The sequence below is a fragment of the Glycine max genome, chromosome 3 (assembly GCF_000004515.6).
Source record: "Glycine max cultivar Williams 82 chromosome 3, Glycine_max_v4.0, whole genome shotgun sequence".
Classification (NCBI taxonomy): Eukaryota; Viridiplantae; Streptophyta; class Magnoliopsida; order Fabales; family Fabaceae; genus Glycine; species Glycine max.
In genome coordinates this window covers 42,819,367-42,843,173 of record NC_016090.4, presented here as the reverse complement: position 1 = coordinate 42,843,173, position 23,807 = coordinate 42,819,367, and the positions used below count along the sequence as shown (strand labels likewise).

At 30.2% G+C, this 23,807-nt stretch overlaps 4 protein-coding genes across 12 annotated transcripts; all 4 read left to right on the top strand.

Moving 5' to 3' along the window:
* Positions 1-4,808: 4,808 nt before the first annotated feature.
* LOC100819447 (glutaredoxin-C11) lies at positions 4,809-5,462 on the top strand. Its single transcript, XM_003521489.4, has one exon. The coding sequence runs from the start codon at positions 4,906-4,908 to the stop codon at positions 5,212-5,214; it is 309 nt and encodes a 102-aa protein (XP_003521537.1). The 5' UTR covers positions 4,809-4,905; the 3' UTR covers positions 5,215-5,462.
* A 1,963-nt stretch (positions 5,463-7,425) lies between these two features.
* LOC100305984 (uncharacterized) lies at positions 7,426-8,221 on the top strand. 2 transcript variants are annotated; one of them, XM_006576083.3, is made up of 2 exons: positions 7,426-7,585; positions 7,667-8,213. In XM_006576083.3, the coding sequence occupies exon 2, from the start codon at positions 7,732-7,734 to the stop codon at positions 8,035-8,037; it is 306 nt and encodes a 101-aa protein (XP_006576146.1). In that variant the 5' UTR covers positions 7,426-7,585; positions 7,667-7,731; the 3' UTR covers positions 8,038-8,213.
* Positions 8,222-10,070: 1,849 nt separating this feature from the next.
* Positions 10,071-12,707, top strand: LOC100818909 (membrane-anchored ubiquitin-fold protein 3). 4 transcript variants are annotated; one of them, XM_006577063.4, is made up of 5 exons: positions 10,155-10,433; positions 10,804-10,955; positions 11,192-11,410; positions 11,890-12,060; positions 12,300-12,707. In XM_006577063.4, the coding sequence occupies exons 3-5, from the start codon at positions 11,278-11,280 to the stop codon at positions 12,353-12,355; spliced, it is 360 nt and encodes a 119-aa protein (XP_006577126.1). In that variant the 5' UTR covers positions 10,155-10,433; positions 10,804-10,955; positions 11,192-11,277; the 3' UTR covers positions 12,356-12,707. The 4 variants fall into 4 exon arrangements, with proteins under 4 accessions (XP_006577127.1, XP_006577126.1, XP_003521536.1 ...); XM_003521488.5 differs by having other exon boundaries at positions 10,746-10,955; XM_014773944.3 differs by having other exon boundaries at positions 10,715-10,955.
* Positions 12,708-16,567: 3,860 nt separating this feature from the next.
* LOC100818374 (E3 ubiquitin-protein ligase MIEL1) lies at positions 16,568-20,049 on the top strand. 5 transcript variants are annotated; one of them, XM_003521487.4, is made up of 12 exons: positions 16,571-16,720; positions 16,828-16,915; positions 17,032-17,088; positions 17,191-17,223; positions 17,298-17,375; positions 17,493-17,536; positions 17,681-17,721; positions 17,888-17,970; positions 18,070-18,161; positions 18,248-18,314; positions 19,137-19,175; positions 19,741-20,005. In XM_003521487.4, exons 1-12 carry the CDS (start codon positions 16,671-16,673, stop codon positions 19,882-19,884), a joined length of 816 nt encoding a protein of 271 aa, XP_003521535.1. In that variant the 5' UTR covers positions 16,571-16,670; the 3' UTR covers positions 19,885-20,005. The 5 variants fall into 5 exon arrangements, with proteins under 5 accessions (XP_040870104.1, XP_040870103.1, XP_003521535.1 ...); XM_026127917.2 differs by lacking the exon at positions 16,828-16,915 and having other exon boundaries at positions 16,627-16,720; XM_041014169.1 differs by lacking the exon at positions 17,681-17,721 and having other exon boundaries at positions 16,569-16,720; positions 16,828-17,088; positions 19,741-20,049.
* Positions 20,050-23,807: the final 3,758 nt, after the last annotated feature.

The window sequence follows — 23,807 nt, the reverse complement described above, 5'->3', positions numbered from 1 at the left end:
TGATAAAAAAAAAAAAATAATATATATATATATATATATATATATATATATATATATATATATATATATATTGTTAAACTAGCTTTTATAATTTATTTCAAGAGCCAACAAGGTCCAACATAGGATTTCGACTATCTAATGGTGCGTATGAAAAAAAAAACTTTTACACCTTGAAGGATTAATTTCATTGTTTCCGGTTATGAACTTGTGGGGTGGCTTTCAGAAAGAAAGAGGAAATATTTTTTAAGCACATCTTACATAAAATCATCTGTTTTTAATATTTTAATTATTCCTTATTACAAAATAAAAGCAAACTCAGAACATGTTTTGAAAACTATTTGTCCACTTACTTTTATCTCAATAAACTCAATTGTTATCATGTTTAGTTGTCCCTCATAGTATTTTTCTCACCTATGTTTAATAGTAAACTTAATTTCAACTCAAACAAATTTTAGTAGTATGATGATAACAATTGAGTTTAACCTTAGTAGTATGATGATAACAATTGACAAATATTTAAATATAAATTAAGATATCCACTTACTTTTTTTTAGTATTATTCAGATGAATTTATTTTATCAACGTACTTTTGAATAAAAATATTTAAATATAAATTAAGTTACAGTAAACCTATTTATTTTATTTTATTTGTCAAACTTGACTTTATAATATTTTTTATTCAAAAGTATGATTGCAAACTTTAGTCTAAATATACACTTAGAGACTGGGCCAAAGTTTTATGCATCTTAGGTTAAACCTTTAAAAATACCTACAACATGCAAATAGGCAAAATTGATGCTTTATTTCTTAACAAAATTTAGACTCAAGCCTACCGAAACTTATTTGACCTAACTTACTTTTACATCTAAATTAGTCACAAACATGATAAGAGAAGAACTTCCAAGTTCCATAAAAGCCTAATTCATGCTTACATTATAAGATTGAATATTTATTTTTAAATGTGGGAATATTTTTAATTGTGTTTTTATTTTATCTATAAAGTGACAATACTCTTATTTATTTATTTTATATTAAGAAATATTAACTGCTTTCAATTTTTTACATTAAAGTTTTCATATCTAAACTTTTTAAAATTTTATTTTTATATTGATTTTTAATCTCAAAGTTTAGTTATTTATACTTTAAAATTCTTTCTTTTCCAAAATTTTAAAATATTCTATTTTTTTCTAATAAATCCAATATCCGTGATGCTTGTGTTTTTCTTTTGAGCAGGGCTATTAGTTACGAATAAAAAAAAAAAAACAGTGCGAATTGCATGAAATAATGACGTGGAGAAATATCTTTGTTTTAAACTAAATCTTAACTAAAAAGATTAAAATATATAAATTAAGATTTTACGGAAAATAACCTTCGTGCAGTTTTTACGAAACTTATTTTCGTACTTAAAAGCATTTTCCTTCAAAATATATATCTTACTAAATAATGGTTGATAATCGTTTCCCCTCATGAGATTATAGACAACTCGTTCTCTAGAAATTGAAGTTGTGAAACTTTTCCTCTTGACAATCTATGGTTTCAAAACTTGCTCCAAGCTACCTTTGATATCGTTGACTACTTTTGTGTTCCAACATCTTGTGCTCAATGATGGCTCTAAGCACATAAACTCCCCTCGTTTAACCTTTAATATGTGTAATTAATTCAGCATCATCATTTTTAGGAGGTCATGTGGTCTCATAAAGTTCATGACCTTGGAGGATAGAGACATGACTCCAAGCACGTCCGTGACATGTTATAATTTTGGGCTTGATCAATTACTTGGACATTTGCTATCTCTAATTTGAATTTTGATGAAACTCTAGGGAAACAAAAAGTGAGAGGAAAGAAAGAACTCTAACCATTTACAAAAATGACGAAAATACCCTTTAAGTAAAAAAAGAAATGTAGTCAAGGGAATAAAAATATAAAAATAAATATTCCATCAAAATTTAAGATAAATTTATAATACTCGTTTTATCTATTAAAAAAATAAAAATAAATTAAGTAAAAAAAGAAAAAAAAAATGTTTACTTAAAGTGGATGCCTATAGTTGTTCGGTGGAAGTGATGGAGATTCACTCCTAGGACGAAGATTCAACACAAATCATATTGTCCAATGATAGAGCTCGACTTCGGGAGTTATACTTGTAAACACTTTGATGCCTAAGTCAATCTCAGAAGGAGAAGAGTGAGTGATGAGATCAAGTTAGTGTTTATACTTGACTCACAAACTAAGAACAATCATGCACTAATAAGGGGGCACGCTCAAGTTGGGCACAAGGATATTGAGTGAGATCATACCAAGATATGGTATGGAACAATACTATATAGGAAAAAACAAAACAAAACAAAAATTGTTAATGAGAAAGAAAAAAAAATAGTCAATAAAAACTTGAGATATGTTTAAATATAAATGTAAAAATATTCATAAATTTAAAATTATTTGTTTATTCTTTTGAAATAAAAATGATAATTTTATAAAAACAATTCTATTTATATTTATTGTTATATCAAGGAGTATAATGGTAATTATATCAATTGAATCTTTTATTATCACCTTGTTTTTAAATTGTAGAGAAAGAATATTAGTGTGATTAGTTTGAGACTCCTCTCATTTTTTCTTTCTTTTCACGTCTTCTTGTATGTCAAAGGGGGGAAAGTTTTTTGATAATTGTGTTTTCTCTTCCTTCTCTATCCTTTTCCTCCATTTCTATTTTTTTAAACTAAGGGTTCATTAGTTGAGAGTTCTCTCAATAATAATTTTTTGTTTCTTTTTCAAATATTTAACGAGCTGCATATTTAGGACTTAGTAGTATTTATTAGATTAGTTTGAAATACATTGTGACCAATGAATTAAAAATTAAGAATGATTTTTTTTTTTGGTACAGGAAAGTTAAGAATAGATGCTCCCTATATTGTAATTTTTTTTATACAAACTCACTTTGGTGGAGGGGTATCCCTCCTCAAGATACAGCCACCCCCCTTTCAATTTCTCTATCAGCATCTTTTGCTTAGTAGCAGCTTATATCGGTGCCGAAGTTTCTACATAAATCTTGAATTATTTTAAAATCTTTGAGCAAATTACATTATACTTTTTGTGATTTTTGGAATTAAACACGATGCTCTTGTTCTTTTTCAACATTTAAAATAACTCGTTACATGGATACATGGTGAAATGTATTTCTCGAATAACACAAGAGTTTCGATGAAAATATATTTTAAATAATCAAAAGAATTAAGAAGACAAGAGAGTTTAGTCTGTCATTTCAAGGAACCATAGCAATATTAGAGCAATTTGTTTTTTAGAGGAATTAGTGTAATTTGTTCAAAATGTTTAGATTGACGGTGTATGAAAACTAATCTAAAAAAGAATACACAAACTGAATAATTCAAAACTTTTTATGTTTTGCATAACGACTTTGAAACAGTTAAAGAATATTAGATAACCGATTTGGTCGGTTTCTTTAGTGTTGTATATTATAGTTGCCTAACTACCCAGCATAAGATATCTAAATACAGTGCAATCTTTAACCCGCTCCACTCTTAGACATGAACAATGAGCAACCTACCATCAAATTATACCTTATCCTTCTAGCAAAATTCCTGCTTTCAAGTTGACATTCTCTCCTTCCTTGAGTTGATACTATAAATTGATGTGGAAGAATCTAAAATCCTTTAATTTGGATTTGCTTTCATGGATATGTATGCAAGCATTCTCCCAAAGTTAGCATGATTGCTCGAAGCCACGTAATTTATACCAGGGGAAATGGAATTATATATATTGATGAAATCAAATATAAACCTACACCCACAATTTTCAAGAATCCCTTCCCATGCCCAAGGGCCGAATGCAACTAAGATTACCGGACCTTACATACACCACTGTTTGTGCATTGCATTGCATGATTCTGATGCGGGGACCAAAGTGAAAAAGTGGAAAGAATTTGGATAAACTCTTATCTTTCCTCACATCAACCTCGGTCACAAGTCACAACCTAACATAATGCAGAAATAGAACTAAACCACTGCCACATACCACTTGTTGCAGAAGTTAGTGAGTGTCTATGAGATATAATAAACACCACATCAATAGATAGACTTATGACACTAATTGGTTAAATAACTTAAAATTTAATTAACATAACCATTTTCCTTTTTCTTCTTTTGTTACTCCCTTTTTATGTTTTCATATATCTTAACAAATTAAATAAGGGCAGGGTACCCCCACCCCACAACACACACATACACATTATAGGTCAAGGTATGGCCTATGCGGTTACCTTATTGATAGATAACAATTCAAAAGACACTTGGAATTTGTTTTCTCTTCTTCTGGGCCTATGACTTTGCATATTTCTAATTCTAATGGATTTCAGGCTTTTGATAGATTTTGTGACAACGCCGCATTGGTTTTGTGCCACCTGCCTCAGAGAAGTTTGTTCATTCATATAATTAACATTAGAATAATGTTTTGTGATGCTGAAGGCAGGGCGGAAAGAGTTTTTAGGCTTATAAAACTATACATTGTTCTTATTCTTGTGTTGATTGCTAGTACGGACGACCACCTTAAATATTTGAATTATCATTTACAGTTTTGATGCTAAATGCAACTTGTTCATGGTACTGGCTGTGTCACCATCGACCAAATGATCAGGGTGGCACCTCCCTTATCCAAACAAATATCTGAAGGAACTTTCTCTCTTTCTCTTTCCTATCCAATTTAACTATAATTTAATTTGTTTCTATGCTTTTCTAGCTTATACAATTCAATCCACTATCCCTCACCAACTAGTATAAATAAGAGGTGATGAAATCTCAAGGTTCACCAGGGCAACAACAAAAAATCACACACTAGCTTCCCACACTCATCTTTCAATATATTCTCCCTAGTAGCTAGTTATTATATTAAATGGATAGAGTTAAGGACTTGGCATCAAAGAAGGCTGCTGTTATATTTACCAAGAGTTCATGTTGCATGTGTCACAGCATAAAGCAACTTTTCTATGAGCTTGGAGCAAGCCCAGCAGTTCATGAGCTTGACAATGATTCCTATGGGAAGGAAATGGAGTGGGCTTTGAGGGGTATGGGCTGTAACCCTTCAGTCCCAGCAGTGTTCATTGGTGGAAAATTTGTGGGCTCATCCAAAGATGTCATATCCCTTCATGTTGATGGCTCTCTCAAACAATTGCTCATGGATGCAAAAGCCATCTGGTTTTAGTTAGTTACACTAATTAACACTTATATATAAGAGTTCCATACACTTAAAGTGGTGTAGAAGGAACTCTGATATGCTATTTGCAGTCAGTGTTTTTAATCAGGGACACTCCTGCTTTTTCTTGAGGGTCCTCTTTCAATTGTACCTAAACAAGTCTGTTAAAAAAAATAGTCTTTTTTTGGGGTATTTTCTAAAAGGCTAACTCTATGTCTATTAAGTTGTATGATGAAACTTGATCATGCGGGAGAAAAGGTTTATGCAAGTGTAAAGTTTCTTGGATTCGCTTTTAATTTTAAAAACCTTGAGAAAAAAGAAGTACTTTGATCACACGCTTTATCTAATTTCGCCATAACAACATGTTCCTCTCGCATATAAGAGGATAATACATAGTCAATTAGCCATCAATTCACTTTATTGCGGGCAAAATTTGCTGTCGAATAATAAAGTCGGTAGAGTATTGTTTTTAATCAAAAAATATAGTATTCCATCAAAGTCTCATCTGTTTGGTGAAAAGGGAAATAAACCCCTCCTTCGTGAAAGTCAGCTAAGCTAATACAAATATATCATCCTATTATTCCAAGTGTTAGATACAAAATCATCGTATACAAGAAGAGATTGACATGACATTAATTAATTGAAGAAAAGATAATAGAAAATTGGATAAAGTGGTATATATAGGCACATAAAGAAAAGAGACACCAGTGAGAAGAAATTTTCAGTATGAAAAAGATACACATAAAAATTAAATGGTTAAAAAATCTACACTTATATTCTATTTGTGTGTATCTCTCTTACTTGGAAATTCTCTATACAGATATATTTCAAGTATGGAAGAATAGATTTTGTGATTTTTAGTCCTATAAAGAGGAGAAGAGAAAAACTAATTAAGGAAGACATGCAAAACTGTCAAGAAATATTTTATGATAAATAACATCTAAAATTTTGTTCTTTAATTGAGCCAATTATTATCAGATATTCCATGTAATTAATCTCATATAGTTATAGTGGAATAAGACTTTGTATTATTTCAAATGTTAAATTAAGGCATAACTAAGAGTTGATTCCTCACCGCTCAATATGGGCACCAGGTGCGAGGGACAATAATCAAGTATGCTAGAGATATGTTGGCTGTAGAGATATTCAAACTTTTTTAGCGAGGAACGTGCATGGCGAGCCCTCCTTCCTAACCTTGAGACAAAAAGGTAATGCAAGCACTTTTTATGTCTCCTTTATTATTCCTCCCTATCCACAAAGCAAGATATATTAATTTTCCTGTACGATTTTCATGCGTGTGTAGACTACATATGCTATTGCTAAGGCATCATTTAATTTCTAAAATAATTTATCTGTATGAGCATGACGTGACATTCAAGCAACATTCGCAATGACAAATAATTTACCATGTCTCCAAATTTATTAGTCATTATTCCATTTGGCTAATTAACATATATTCATCAAACCAAGACTCATGTGCTTGTGATATGTATTTGTGCTGGCACCTACCCATGGATAAGAAGTTGGATGGTTCAGTTATGATATATGCATAGGATTCTTTTGCGGGTTGAATGGTTATTAATTCTTCTCAAAATGGAACTATTTTTTCGCTCTACTTTTATACGCGTATAATATAATGTATTACATTCGTGTGTCATCTACACGCGCGAGACACTATATAAGTGCTGCATCTACGTAGAGTTCCCCAACTCCCAAAATTAAACTGCTTCAGTGTCAGAGAGAATCGCACAAGTTAGTGGGTGCAACACCAAGAATCTTGCAGCCACTGAAAAAGCCATCTCATCAGTCTCTCATTCTTTAGGCATAAGGATTCAAAGCGGTTGATTGTGAGAATCAGATATAAATTGACCACTCACCAGAGAAAGAGAGAGAAGCATTTTTATTTTTTAACATTCACATAATCAGTACAAGTTTAACAAAGGGTTAATATATATGTGACACACGTTTGACACAGGAAAAATTGCATTAACTTGGTCACAGGAAGATACTGTTTTCAATTGTTTAAGTTGAATAAAATCTTGGTACTAAATAATTTTGGTCTCATAGCTAGTCTACCAATTGAGGCATATACGTGTAATATGTCTTCCAACTTGCACAACCGAATAAGATCATACACTAAGTTGGGTATCTAAAAAGCACAGCCTCTTTGGAACGTGCTTTGCTCTTGCACAAACAAAAGCGGTCCCTAATCTGTCCCTATAAATAGTCTAGCATATCAGCTCATTTCAAATAACCTCAATCTTCATATAAATTTTCTATTCCCCAAATCTCCTCCTTAGACTGCCAACCCAATATAGCCATTGGATCGAATTCAGTCTGAATTCGGTCTAATGGTTTGGGAGTTCTAATTAAGTCTAAGGTAATCTGAACACACCTCTTCCAAATTAGACTTTTTTTTTTTTTTTTCTATTTCATGTGTTACATTTTTTTTGTGTGTCAGGAACAGAATTCTGTACATATATATATTTAGAAGATCACAGGGTGCTTGATCAGTGGTGTATCAGGATGGACAAGGTGACGAGGTTGGCTTCTGAAAAGGGTGTGGTGATTTTCACAAAGAGCTCTTGTTGCCTCTGCTATGCAGTCAACATTCTGTTTCAAGAACTTGGTGTGAATCCTGTGGTTCATGAGATTGATCATGACCCTGAAGGCAGAGAAATGGAGAAAGCTCTATTGAGGCAAGGCTGCACTGCTCCAGTTCCAGCTGTATTCATAGGAGGGAAGCTAATGGGATCCACCAATGAAATCATGTCCCTCCACCTAAGTGGTTCACTCACTCAGATGCTGAAACCTTACCAGGCTTTGTCTTGAAAAGAAGCACAAGAAACAGTTCCTGACACCTGCTGGAAGAATAAGCTGGCTTGAATTAGTAGAGTAGTGACCATAGTATTGATATTCTAGTGTTTTTATGTCTGAAATTGCTCCTAGCATTTAATTAGCTATAATGTAATCACATAAATATTCTTAATGAAAGTTTGATTTATATACTTGTACTACAGTACCAGTTGTCTGATTATGATATTGACAATCTCTATCACAAGATGTTTCCCATAACAAGGCAATTGTTGGGTTAATTAAGGCTAATAATCTCTCAATTAACATGGGGTACTAGCACTATAGTATACTAAAGAGCATACCCTGAAAAAAGGCTCAACCATCATTCTCCCTCTTGTCTTTGTCCCTCTTTCTCCAATCTGTTTCAAGCAACTACCAGTAATATTCAATCTTCAACTTCAAATCATCCTAGTAAAATGAAAAGTATCTGCAGTCACTTATTTTGAATGTGTGTGAGTGTGTCCATCCTTCATTCTGCATCTTGTGAAGAAAATATTCTCTGAAAGAAATGTAAGCTGCATGGTAATTGACCAACACTAATAGCTAGCAAACCCTTTATGGTTTTTCCTGTCTCAGTCGGCCCAACCACTATATAGGTCAAAATCATTGTTTCTGTCAGATTTTGTCCATCCTTCTCATGTTAACCTCATGTATTCTATAGTGATGAAGGGGGCTTCTCTACCAAAAAGTTATGTAAAATAAAAAGAATAAACTAATATATGCATTGATGGTGTAAAGGTTCTTTATACATTCATTTAATCATAAATCACTATATATAAATTTGTTGAATTATATAATAACTACTTTAGTCATGCTAAAATTGATTTGTGATTGGTTCATAATGCAAAAACTTTTACATTCAGTGTATACCTATTAAACTAAAAAAAAAAAAAAAAAAGCATTTGAAACTTTGGAAATTGTTTGTGAGGGGGAGAATAGAATACTGAGGCAACATATAGAAAAAGATAAAATATTGTGCTGGCATTAACTTTTCAATCTCTTGGCGTTGTCCACAAATTTAAAAAGTAAACAGGGAAATTCTCTTCTTTTTCTGATCTAGTGCCACGGATTCTTCAACTTTATCCCAAGATAAAGAAAGGTATTACATTCCTTACCTTTTTTTATCTTGTGTTTATTTTTATTCTCTTCTTTTCCTCCCACAAACATCAGTCAATATCGAATTATGGGAAAGCATACTCTAGGCTTAGCAAGAGGTAGTTCTGTGAAATTAATCCTGTATTTATACAAAAAATTCTTTCCTTAATGTTAGTTTAATTAGCTATACATATGTAGCCTAGTATCTTGGTGAAGAATGATGGTTATCAATTCCGAATATATTATGAATGATCTCTTAGTCCACAGTTGAAGCGAAGCAATAACACAAGTATAAATATAGTACAAGTCGGGAACAGATTTTTTTAAAAAAAGTTCTACTTTTTCCCTTTTCAATAATAGGTGTCAAATCAACTTTCATAACCATGTCTTGTAAATACAGAATTTCCCAACTACATGGGAAATAAGTATAACTGTCAGATTGTGCATGGTTGTAGTACTGGTCTATTTACTAAGGAAGTTAAGTGGACATTTGCTACCAAATAAGTCAATTAGTGTCATTGGTGATGAAAAAATCCAAGTTATGTAATAATTAGAGACAAGTAAGAGCATATATTACAGATAGCAATTGTGGGGATCATGGAATTCCCTATGCTCCGCCAGTTTCAGGTGATCCCTGTATTTAGTATCTTTCAGATTGAGCATATTTCAGTGGCCTAGAATCAGCTGAGATAGTAAGGTTTAACATAAGGGATTAGTTTATTAAAATACCACGAATTAAGGTTTAAATTTTTGTTGATAAAAATATTTACATTTATTGTCTTAAAAAAAATATGTGCAAAAAATCAATTGAAATGTTGCCGACAATAATAAAATGAAAGATAAAATAAAATTAGAAATCATGTTTAAGGTATATTTCAGCTTATTAATCCCTTATGTTAAACCAAGTGACTGTTGAGGTGAATTCTTTGGCCTAGAAATCATGTTTACTAGGAACACAAACATATTTTTCGTGGCCTAACATACTTTGTAGATACCAAAATCATAAAAATCCAAAAATGCGACCATGCAATGGCACATTGTGTCTTTGGTCCATGCATGGGTGGTTTAACAGGGTAAGAGTGGTTGTATTTGTGAATCCGTACCGTCAGTTGGTTCATTCAACAACCCTTGTTGTGTTTTTCTTTTTATCTTTTTATAGTTACAATTTTAACAAGCCATCGTAGCCACAAACGTAGTAAAGAAACGAAGCAAACAGATCTCTCTCTAATATACACTATCACATGTCACTGATCTTCCATTGATGGCTTCTTGATCAGGTATTATCAATTCCTTAAACTCTTTCTCTATCTTCTTCTTTTTTTGTTGTTGTTGAATTTCAGTTTTAGCTAAGCCTTATTGAAGAGAAACCCAGGGCATGTTAAAATCGTGTCCGATTCTTTATTAAGATTCGATTCTTCGTTTTCGCATCATTCTAGGTTTTAATTTCCGCTAATTACCGTAGAACCGCATTCTGTTGCCCAAAATTTTAGGAAATGGAACAATTACAGAGTTTATCAATTAGTTCTGGTTTTCATTTCTACGGTTTTTCTTAGTTCAGATTGATTGAATCAATTCTAACGTGAATCCAGTGTGATCTGTGGGAATCCGATCTTTCTCTTTGTTTTTGGTCTTGAAATTCCCTATAAGGACGCTGAGAATTATCTCGTAAACATTGTTTGGAGAAGCAATTGGATCATATGAGGTGTTCACTTGGTTGTATCGGTTCTCTAGCAGCCAATTCAGATGTGCAATTTTTGCAAGTTTGCTATAATAAGGAAATTTCCCTCAGAGTCACACAGGTTAGTTTTAGTGGATAGCGTGTGTGCATGTTAATTTCATTCTTCGTGTTTATGTTTCGGGATTTTGATTTTTTTGGTCACTGAAAACATGTTATATTTGTCATTCTTGCTAAGAGTTAGAATTCTTCTACTCTGCTTTGTCATTCTTGATACAACTATTGATTTTCTTTGATAGTTAAATTTGTGCGTAAATGGATTGGAGTTATTCCCTTATGGAAATGGGAATTCATTTGTAGGTGAACAAGGCAAGACTAAATCCTTTGATCCAAGGAAGCACTGTTTTGCTATTGCATAAGCTTGGCGGAGGTGGACACAAGCTATCATGGCTAAAGGCGAGGGACGTATTGAGCTTAAATTCCGCATATATGATGGAACTGATATAGCACATAGTACATATTCTTCATCTACCACAGTTGGTACCCTTAAGCAAAAGCTAGTTGCTGAGTGGCCTCAAGGTTTGTCTTCTTGTGGGGTGTGTCTGTATAAAAAATTTCTTAAGACTTCACAACCACTTTGGTTCACTAAAAATATATTTGGCAACAATTTGGTCATTCAAAACATTTGTGGGAACAAACTAGTTCCCCAAAGACTTAAGTGGCATTAAAATGGTTAAAATTGATGTCACATGTAGGACTGCTTTGAATATTTGATGTTACAACTTAAAAGTCTTTGGATCACCAAAATGAACGATGTCATATTGATAATTCCTTATTTTATTTTATGTTGGATCGTTGTTGTTCAATATTCTATGTACTTTGTGTTTTCTCTAAGAACTAATTTGAAACATACATTAGACATTTTTTGGCAATTGACTGTAATATGTATCCGGCTATATATTTATCGCTCCTTTTAGCTACAGAAATGCGTTCTTTCTGTGTGCATTTATCCTTTGTTCTATTTGTATTGTGAGTTTATGGAATCTTTCTGTTTACAGGCAAACCAGTTACACCAATGTCTGTAAGTGACCTAAAACTTATACATGCTGGTAAAGTTTTGGAAAACAACAAAACTCTTGCTGATTCCAGAATAACGTTTGGTGACATCCCTGGGGATGTTGTTACAATGCATGTTGTAGTACAACCTCGAGTAACTAAAAAGAAAACAGGTTTGCTCAGTCTTTTTCATTGCACTCTTTCTCAAGTATATATAGGTTGCATGGATATTGGGTTTGCTCAATCTTTTCACCTGTGCACCTATATTAGTGTTGGTACAGGGCTACTTGCATTACTACATAGATGCATTTAGCGACATATATTATGTTGCCTTTGAGATATTTGATTCACAGACAGACTTAAGATATTACCTTTTTTTATAACGTGCTTTTCCCTTGTGGTTGCCTTGCAGAGAAGAATAAGGAGAACAATCAAAAGATGAATTCATGCTCATGCACTATACTTTAGTTTAGGAAGCATACATCATGGTTGCACTTGAAGATAAGGTTACATTTTTCCTATTTTTAACGCTGCGAATGATGGGTAGCCAGTGCCTATCCAATACCTTGTGGTCACCTTTTTAAGACATGTTTGCTTCTGTTAATGTTCAATTCATTTCTCTGTTATTGTCTTCGGAGTGAAATCAGATATTAACATTGTAAAATTCGGACTTCAACAAGTACAATAAGAGTGTTGCAGGGCACAAAACATGGCTATACGTGACTAGATCAGGCGGCCCCAACATTCGATGAATGCATACTGTTTGAAAGTAAATAATTTGACAAAACTTGGCCAAGCACCAATTGACATTATTTAATGATTCCTTGATAGATTACATTTGAGTTTAAATTTTATGCAAATGTTTTTACGTCATCAACTAATGAAAAAATTAGATTTAATTACTTGCTGGATTCCTGTAATTGCTTAAAAAACAAAAAAAAAATCCATATAGTTATAAGAAAAATATTTTAATGATTATACTTAAAAACATCTTGTTTTAATATTTACACATATCTTTTTTAATCCCTTTTAATTGTCGTTTGAGAGACAAACTAAAAAAGATAAAAATGATATGTCTAAGGAGTAAATAAATTTAAAAAATGTGTAGGGATCAAAATAATGTTTTTTTAAATATAACGATTAAAAAGGAAGTTTTTTTATAACTATAAGGATGAAATAGTACTTAAATCAAAAAGTTATGATAAGTATAATTTTTAAGGTTATACTAGTTAGATTTTAAACCCGTGTGATGCATGGGTTTCAATTAAATTATATATTTTATATTTTATTTAGTATTTGTAAAAAAATATAGTATATTAATTAAATTATTTTAAAAAAATAGTATTATATTAAAATTGAGAGAGATAATAAATTATTTTTTTGAAATATGTTGTAAAAAATGAAGTTTATGACAATTTATCTACTACTTTTATTTTTAAAGTTACTTTTAAATTAATTAAATATCTATAAACTCCTTATTTCTAACTACAATTGTTCATAAAATATATTTTAATAATTAATTCAAAAAATTATACTTATATAGATAATTACGTATTTATAAAGTTAATCTATTTGATTTTTTCATAAAATATAATTTAAAGTAACTAAATTTAAATTTTAATAAAGTTGAGAATAAATATTAATATAATATACAATGCTATTATTATAATATTTATATATTTTTACCTATAACAATATTTAAGATTTAAATAAAATGAAATTGAAAAATGTGTGTGTGTGTGTGTTAAAAAGGTTTATATTTTAGTTTATAAATTAATTTAAATTTTTGCATAAGTTATATAATAAATACTATGAATATGAGTTATTAATGAAATTTTACACTATATTTTCAAAATTGATCATAAGTAAATAAAAGTAAAAAAAATATTTTAAAATATAACTTTTAATGCTATTAATATATGTGTAGTATTTTTTAATAATCTTTTAATTCTTTTATTAATTATTATTTTTGAAAATAATGATTAAAAGGATAATTTTGAAAATAATGATCACTTTATAATTATATATAAGGATAATTTTTTTTTACTTTAATAATATCTTAAAAAATACTTTGATGAAAATATGGTTAAAATAATATAAATATATAGAATATAACTCCTCTAAGAACATTTTTTTACGTAATGAGATCAATTAATCATAACAATTAGATCATGATTAAAAATAATAAATAATTAAGATTAAAATATTTTAAAATTAAATTAAAATCTAATATAGCCATAAAATTTCTAAAAGATTTATCAAATAAATATGATCTTAAAATATCTCAATTATCGTTAACTCATCATCGTCACCACTATAATGTCCTTACTTCTATGATCATGATTGTCATCCTCATTGTTACTATCACTATCACTAATGATTATTGACGATAATGATTGTATTAGTTGATGACAATGGTGATGACATCATTATGGTAATAGTAACGATAATGATGTTCATAATAATAATATATTAATTGAAATATTTTAATCTGAACCGTTTGATATATATATAAAAGAGGACACCTAATAGACTTATGTTTATAACCAGTTTTAAAACTGTATTATTATTATATTAAAATTCATTAAATTGTATTATAATAATAATAATAATAATTCATATATAAATAAATATTTTAGCATGCTATACTCAATAGTTATATCAAAAAATGTGCATAAATTATATGATAAAGAATATTAATTGAGCTATTTAATCATTTTTTTTCAAATCAACTGCTATTATATTATTTAAGTCTGATTAACGGTTAATTTTCAATTTTTTTATTGTTTTCTTAAATCAATTACTATTATATATTTTAAGTTTTAATCTAATGATTGTAAAAATTTTCAAGTAAATTTTACTTATAATATATGATTTAACCATGCTATTGCACGGGCTCATTTAAATTATAATTTTTTTATATTTGTATATGATATTTTGTTTTTTAAATTATACGTGTATAAATAAAATTATCAATTATGAACTAATTCTTTAACATGTAAAATTTTGTCTATAATTAATTTTTGAACGTGAAATTAAACGTTATAATTTGGATAAGTGAAAATATTTTTTTCTTTTCTAATGGAAATATTATGTTTGCAATCGTGTTTTAATATATCATTTCTCTTATGTTGGAATAGTGTCGAAATATATTAAGAAATAAACATAAAATAGAATAATTATAAAAATAAAATAAGATTCAATGCGTAAAAAAGGACAATTTTTTTGTTGTCGTTTTGAACAATTTTTTATTACAAAATCTTGGCCTGTCTACAAGAGCATATTTGCTTGGGTAAATAGTCATTTTGATCCCTGAAAGTGTAACTCGCTGTCAATTTAGTCCCTGAATCGAGATAAATTGTAAAATAGTCCCTGAAAGTGCAATCTGTTAGTCACGTTAGTCCCTGCCGTAAATGGAGTAGTTAACGTCGTCAGTTTTCGCTACTGATGTGGCACGTTTAGTGTCACACAGACATGCCACGTTTAGTGATAACTTACCGAGACTAAAACAATATAAACGTATATCTTTCAGGGACTAAAATGACAGTTACACATTGATTTTCTGGAACCAATTATACAGTTATGCAGCATTGTTTTTTGACAGATTATGCCCTTATGCAGAACTGAATCTTATGCAATTTTGCAACAAAATGAACATACTAAGACAACAAAATAACATTCCTTAGATTAGCATTACATCAAATTGATTAAAAACATTCAAGTAGATAACAACATGAACACACTAAGACTCAAATTACATCATTACACTTAATATATATATTCCTAGTACTTGTGAATACATACAAACACCATCATTGACAACAATTGGATTAAGAACATTCCATAGACAATTGTTCTAAACATCTTCATTTCAATCCCCATACAATCAAGCTTTGAGTTAACTTGAGCCTTCCACGTTGTCTTATCTTCCTCTCTTCCAAATTGTCTTCTTTGTTCCATGGAAAATGTCCCAAGTGAATCATCAACTCCAAGTGCTTCAATCAATTGATCAACCCAAATAAAGTACTCACAATATCCAACTTCATCCTGAAAAGCCCCAAGTAGAAACTCTAAATCAAAACCCCCAATGTGAAATCAAAATCCTAAATCAATAAATGTGAAATAGACATACCTTATTAATTGAACAAGTGAAAAACGTCATTCCTCTGTTAATATTTGTTCCAGCAACACGCCTAACAGCCCTTCTACCACAACCACAAAAAAGAACAACTTGTGATGAAACTCTTGTTCGAGATGATGATGCATTGCTCCTCTGCGACATTGTTGATAGTAAGAGAGAACGAAATGGTGCGATTTTTTAGGTCTATTGAGATGATTAGAAGTGCAAATATGGAGGAGGAGGAGAAGAGAGCATAGGTTCTATTTAAGGGTTATGTTAAAGAAGAAGAGGAGGAGGATATATGAGGGTTTTTTATTTTCGTTTTGGTCCCTCATTTCATTAAAATAAACGAAATTAGAAATAAAAAATCCACATAATCATGTCTGTGTGGCACTTAACGAGTCACATCAGCGATAATTGACGGCGTTAACTACTCCATTCACGGCAGGGACTAACGTGACTAACAAATTGCACTTTCAGGGACTATTTTGCAATTTATCTCGATTCAGAGACCAAATTGACAGCGAGTTACATTTTCAGGGATCACTATTTATCCTATTTGCTTTTCATAATTAAACGTATAAATATATTTTGTAAATCCAATGGTGAAAATCACTGTTAAATAAACCTAATCTTTGTTTAGCTTGTTTTGCACCTTGATGAATGGAGCCTGCAACCGAGAAGAGAGAGGATTTTGGGAAGTTGCAGTACGGGTAATTTAATCTAATCTTGCAAAAACACCTTCTCTCGCTTCCTTTCCATTTACGACTATCTCCTTCAATGTTGTTATTCTGCGTGTATTCCTTTGTTCCACGCTTAGATGCGAGCACTATAAGAGACGATGCAAAATTCGAGCACCATGCTGCAATCAGATTTTTCCATGTCGTCACTGCCACAACGACGCCGCGGTCTTTTTCTCTCTTCCATTTATTCCTATTATGCAATTGACGTCTAGCTTCTTTTTTTCGTCTCTATCTTCTTCTTCTTTTTCCTCGATTAATTTTCGATTGTTTTTGTCGTTTAGAACTCATCTAGCAACCCCGCAGATCGTCATGAACTTGTTAGACGCGATGTTAAGCAAGTAAGAATAGTGTAATTTTTTTTCCCTTTTCTTCCCTTGCATTTTCGTTGACCTAGGTTTCCATGTAAACCCTAATTTGATTACGATTTTTTATTATTTCAGGTTATATGCTCTGTCTGTGATACTGAACAGGAGGTAGAATCAATAATTAATACAAAAAATAATTTAATATAAACTTATCAATTGATTATTTGATATTGACATTTCAGGTTGCCAAGGTGTGTTCTAGCTGTGGCGTCAATATGGGAGAATATTATTGCGAGATTTGCAAATTCTATGATGATGATGTAAGGTTTCCTTTCTGAATATTGGTAATCGAGATATTGTATGCTGAATGCTGATTATGTCTTGTTGGTTTTTAGCATTTTAATTTGATGCCATGCAATTTTTTTTTATTGTCGCAGACGGATAAAGGACAATTCCATTGTGATGAATGCGGCATTTGCAGGTTAGAATCTTATATTTATGAGATATTTGATTAATAAACCTGATCTAACATGCTATGGAGTATGGACTGGGTTATACTGTTTTAGTTGTTTTATGAAATGTGGAGTTTTCGGTGTGGTTTTTTTTTAAATTTTCTTATTTTCAGGGTTGGTGGTCGTGATAAGTTCTTTCACTGTAAGAAATGTTGTACGTACTCTGACCGACCAACCTTTGTCATTTATTCATATTTTAAAGTACAAGGACCATATGTAACAAATCACATATTTTCTCTTTTTATCATTTGCATTTCACTTTGGACTTGTTAAGATTATGAATGTCCTCACCATTTTTTAGTACTATTGTATGAATACAGGTGCTTGCTATTCAGTGAGTGTGCAAAACAATCACTCATGTGTAGAGAACTCAATGAAGAGTTTCTGCCCTATCTGTTTGGAGGTTTGTTTTTTGCCTTTGTAGCTATTTTAATTGCTTATTTTGCTCAAAACTGTTATTAAAATTTAAAACTGTCCTGACAAGGTTGTTGTATGTGGATAGTACCAATTTGATTCAATAAAAGGCAGCACCATTTTGAAGTGTGGACACACAATGCATATGGAGTGCTATCGAGAGATGGCAACTCAAAATCAGTTAACTTCCTAATAATTCCTTCTCTTATCTGACGAGCTAAATATTTTGTGCCCAGTTAATAATTTGGGATTTGTTTCATCAACAGGTATCGCTGTCCTATATGCTTGAAGACAATAGTCAATGATATGAACTGGGAATATTTAGATCGAGAGGTGTGTGGAACTATTATTAAATTTTGTTTTGAAATATTTTTTGTTGGTCTATGTATGACCATGTTTTATGTCTTTGAACTCTAAAGTAATATTCCACATGACTTTCTTGGAGACAAGGAAAATTCATGGGGATAAAACAACTAGGAAATGAGCCTTGGAAGACATTTTGTATCAAATTTTTGCTATGATTGTAATGGTTGGATGGTTGTTGTCATATATAAATAAAATGCAACTAGCATGGTGAGTTGCATATTTGCTTTGAGATAAAATTTAAAATTTCTCTCTGTACATAGGAAAACATGAGGTAATTGTAGTAATTGTCTATTGTGAGGGATGCTTTGGCACCGTAGCTTATTACAAAAAATCACTTTTTGCTTAAGCGGATGGTCCTGGAGAAATCTGTTGTCACTCTTCAACCTTCTGTTTGGGATAAGTGCTTATAAGAACTATTTCTTAGTTTTCTGGTAACTTGTTAATTGATTAGTACATAGGAGAAAATATAATGACAAGACTTCCATGGAGGTTTCATAATAGTCACTGGTGTTACTCAGGATATATAACTAATTGAGTGGCATCTTGGAACAACTTCATTGCTTTATTTGATATTCTTCCTTCATCCTTCCTAATAAATTATTGCCATTGTTCCTTTATGCTTTTGTCTTGGAAGCTCTTTTTTATTGCTTAATAAATTTATCAATTACTATAAAAGCTTTTGATGTTGCTAGTAATTGTTTTACTTTAGTGTTCTATCTTGATAATGATTTCTTTCGTGACCTATGAAATTTGTTTCTTCTATATTTATCCACTTGTAATTCTTGATAGATTGAAGGCGTTCATATGCCTGAGGAGTACAAGTTTGAGGTAGTTACTTATCTGTTTGATTCTCTCTTTAGTTCATAGTTGATCTATTAAGAGTGTCATTTATATGTTTGTTCATTTTTGAATTTCATATAATATGAATTGGCATGGTTACCTACAACTTGATGACTAAATTTTGTCAATGCATATATATGATAATTGATTTATAGCATCATCATGTCTTTGGGTTTAGGATGCTTCTTAAGCGTAGACGAGCATGTAAGTATATCATTTTTTGGACTTAACATGATAATAAATGATATGATAATAACCAAAATGTTTCGGGGGGGATATACTGTGAGACCATGGTAGTAATCGTGTGGCTTATGGAGGCAGAACCAAGATTTCTGCATATACTTTCTAGGTGGAGAGTCATATACTTTGTTATGATAATGCTTGTTTCAGAGAGGCTCTTATTTTTATGCCATTTTATTTATTCATTTTGGTAGGAGGGGAGAGGGGGGTATGATGAAATTTGTCAGAATTTATTTATTCTCAAATGTTTCTGGTTTATAACCGTGCTGCTGCTCTTAATATACAATGTAACTATTGTTTGGGTATTTGACAGGTTTCAATTCTATGCAATGATTGTAACTCTACCAGCACAGTATCTTTTCACATATTTGGTCACAAGTGTTTACAGTGCGGTTCGTATAACACCCGTAGGATTTCGAAACCCAAACAAGAAGGTTTGGGTGTTAGTGGAACCTAATTATAAAATCATCCCAAAATTTCTATTCTATTCTTTACATTTTGTTTTAATCACTTTTGCTTATTTTCCCGATGTAATATCAAAGGGAAATAAAAGGATATACATTATTATTTTGCCGATAGTATTGGCTTATGTTGTGAAATATATTGTGGATGACTTGTGTTACGTGCATGCGATTTGTTCTAGCGCCTTGTCTATTCCATTCAAGGAATTTACACTAAAAAAAAAGATAGAGAATGATATCCTGTATGCTACACCAAAATTCTTGATACTGTCTTCAAGCTTGATGACACTTAGTGCTATATTTGGTGGGTTTACTCTGATCTTGGCTCTAAACCTTGCAATATCATATATTCATAACCGTGTGATTTTAGGGAAATATATTTTTAATTAAAGAATGCATTTAAAATAAGGTTAGTTATAAAGAAAATAAAATTAAAAAAGTCGTTTAATAAAACTAAATGTAATGACTTATTAATGTAATTTTGAAAGAGTTTATATCATCAAAATGTTTCTTGATACACTTTTATTGAATCTCTGTTGGGTGTGAGGTTTGTCTATGTATATTTTTTTTATAAACCCACCGAAGGAATATGCTCAAAATTGAGTTGTCTTGTCTTTTCGCATGAAACTATTATCAAAACAAAAAGTATGTCTTGTTCAGTAGGGGGAGACGGAAGCAGATAAATATGTATATGGCACCTTTTAGTATGTTTGATAAAAAGAACCACAATCATTAATTTGCCACCTCTTTCCACATTAATCTCATTCAAATTCTGTGAAGATAAAATTTTGGTGAGAGTTTCTCTCTGGGTTCCTTGTTGAACCAATTATCAGACTTATCAAGGTAATCCTTGTGGCGTCTACCCAGACTTATCTTCGTCTACCCAGACTTATCTTCCTTCATTGGAAGTGGCGTCTACCCAGACTTATCTTCCTTCACTGGAAGTGGCGTCTACCGTGACTTATCTTCCTTCACCGGAAGTGGCGTCTACCCTGACTTATCTTCCTTCATCGGAAGTGGCGTCATCCAAAACCTCCGTAGCCTGTATCAAACGATCCGCTCCTACTCAGGTTCACATCTTCCTTAACCGGAAGTGGCGTCTACCCAGACTTATCTTCCTTAACCGGAAGTGGCGTCTACCCTGACTTATCTTCCTTCACCGGAAGTGGCGTCATCCAAAAACTCTACAGCCTGTATCAAGTGATCCGCCCCGTAAGGTTCACATCATCTTACACTTTTTGATATATTTTTTTCTTAAAAAAAGTATATTTTTTAATTTTTTTAAGAGGCAAATCTTATCCTCCTTAAAAATATTTTTTAAATTACTTTTTTAAAGTTTAATCTAATTGGTCCAATATTTATTTTTTATTTCTTTTTTATAATTTTATATGAAACAAATATTCCTATGACATGTGACAATATAATATTATTATTCTTCATACGTGATATTTCTTTTAATTTAAGTTGTATACTTTTTATATTATAATTTTAACATACAGGATTATAATTATAAATATAATAACAACAGACCAAATTAAAAATATATATATATATATATATATATATATATATATATATATATATATATATATATATATATATATATATATATAAAGAATAAATAAAATTCATATGAAAATCAAATTGAAAATGGATAACCCGTCTATATATATATTATATTAAAATTTATTTGAACACTCACAGCACAAAATATTAATGATGATTTAGTTGAGTAGGTTGCTGGGTCAGAACTGAAAAGTGTGATTTGTGATGGAGGGGTCCAGTTTTTATTTCCAGCAAGTTCCTCTGAAAAGGTCGTTTGTCAAGTTGGCCCACAGGCGTAAATATCCATACCAGATATGGCTCGTGAAAACGAAGCATCAGTCTCCTCTAAATTCTAAGAATAATATTATATGTTTCAATAAATCTTCTATTTTTTATATTAAGTGTAATTAATATTTTAAAAATATAAAATAATTAATATTTTTATATCAATAAAAAATTGATAAAAGATGTTGTGGGAGAATTTAAAATTATCTTCATTCTCTTTTGGTGGTTGGCTCTATTGAATTTTATTCTCCTCAGAATTATTGAACTCCAAAACTGTATTAAAAGACACCAAATCTTTTGTGTACCTATCCTTTTGATTTTTCTCGTTTTTTTTTTCTTTTATTTATATTTTTTTGGTATAAGGGATAAACTTCAATCCTATTTTCAGGGATACAATCAAATGATGGCGCACACCTCTCTGAAATGGTCAAATCTTTTGCCATAATAAGAGGGCAATACAGGAGTGACCAACCTACATATGACCTCATAGAGTAATATTATATTTTTGTTCTTTTTTTTAAATATTATATTTCTATATATGAGTATACAATAATTTTCTTTTCAAAAATGCTATAGTTTATTAAAATTCTTCCCGGATGTTATCCATTATTATTATTACTACTGTACTAAAGTTATAGAACCTATAATATGTGTATTACTTAAATTTCTTAACATTAGATCGATCCCAATGGATTAGATGCTACTCATTATAATACATTTATTTAACATATGTGTATGTTTCAATGACAAACATACTTCATGAAGAGAAACTTTTTTGTGTATAATTTTTTTTCCATACCCAAATAAATAGGTTTATATCATATTTTTAGATAAATTAAAATCCTTCTTATAGATGACCAAGTAGTATGTTTATATATATATATATATGGGAGAATATTAATATACATACATCATTAGTATAAGTGTATTAAAATTCAATATCATAAATATTTGGAAAAAAACATTTAATTCCTTTGTGTCATTAAGTTTAATGTAAGGATATTATAGTAATTTATTATTTAATTTTAAAATAATCATTTTTTGTCTCTCATGCACAGTAAATTACATTATATAATTATTTTAAAAATAATAAGTGTGACTGTTTCAAATTCATTTAAAAATAATAATATTTATTCTATTTAAATGAATTTGAAAAAATAACTATTTTTTTAAAAAAAAAATTATAAGAAAAACAATGATAAATTATGTTGTGTTTGTAATGTTAATGGAATAATTTATAACGTTATTTTCTCATGATTTTTTTTATGAAGAACGATTTTGTAATGTTAACAAGACAATTATTTTTTATTACCATGTCGAAAAAAGTAATTATTTATTTTAAAAAATACGTTATCATTCTTATATTTCTTTATATTCAATTGTATTATATAAAAATTAATAATTTGATATTAATTTGATTTATTTATCCTTATTATGTTCCTGAAATTATAAAAAATAATATATATATAATACAATTTTTTCATAGTACATGTATATTATGATGATAGATGAGAAAAAATTTTATATACAAGGAGAGATTTAATTATTACATTATTTTTCATAATTTGATATAAAATATAATTTTAATTTATTTAATTTTTAAATTATATTTACGTATTACTAATATCATATATGTCAAAATGATGAAATTTAATAAAACATTATTCAATTAAAAATCATAAAATAATATAATAGTTATTAAAATTATATAATTGAATTTCTTCTCGACATATTTATTTAAAATGTGACAATAAGATTAATATTAGTTACATATACGAAAAATAAGTATACATGGAATATAAATTTGTACAAATATATTTATCGCTTATGATACGAAAAAGGAAAGTTCAAAAATCAAGATGCACTGTTTAGGGGGAAAATAATCTATTTCTTTTCATATTTTTAATACAATACTATCTTTTGTGGTGGTAATATGGTAGTACTTTGACTGCTATTAGATAACTACTCTTATCAGTCCAAATCTAACTCAATCATGAGATTTTATTAAAATAATGATTGAAGTAAATATAAATTGTATATAGAAGATTTGGTTTTAGAGGCTCACCATCGTAAAATAGAATATACAGTC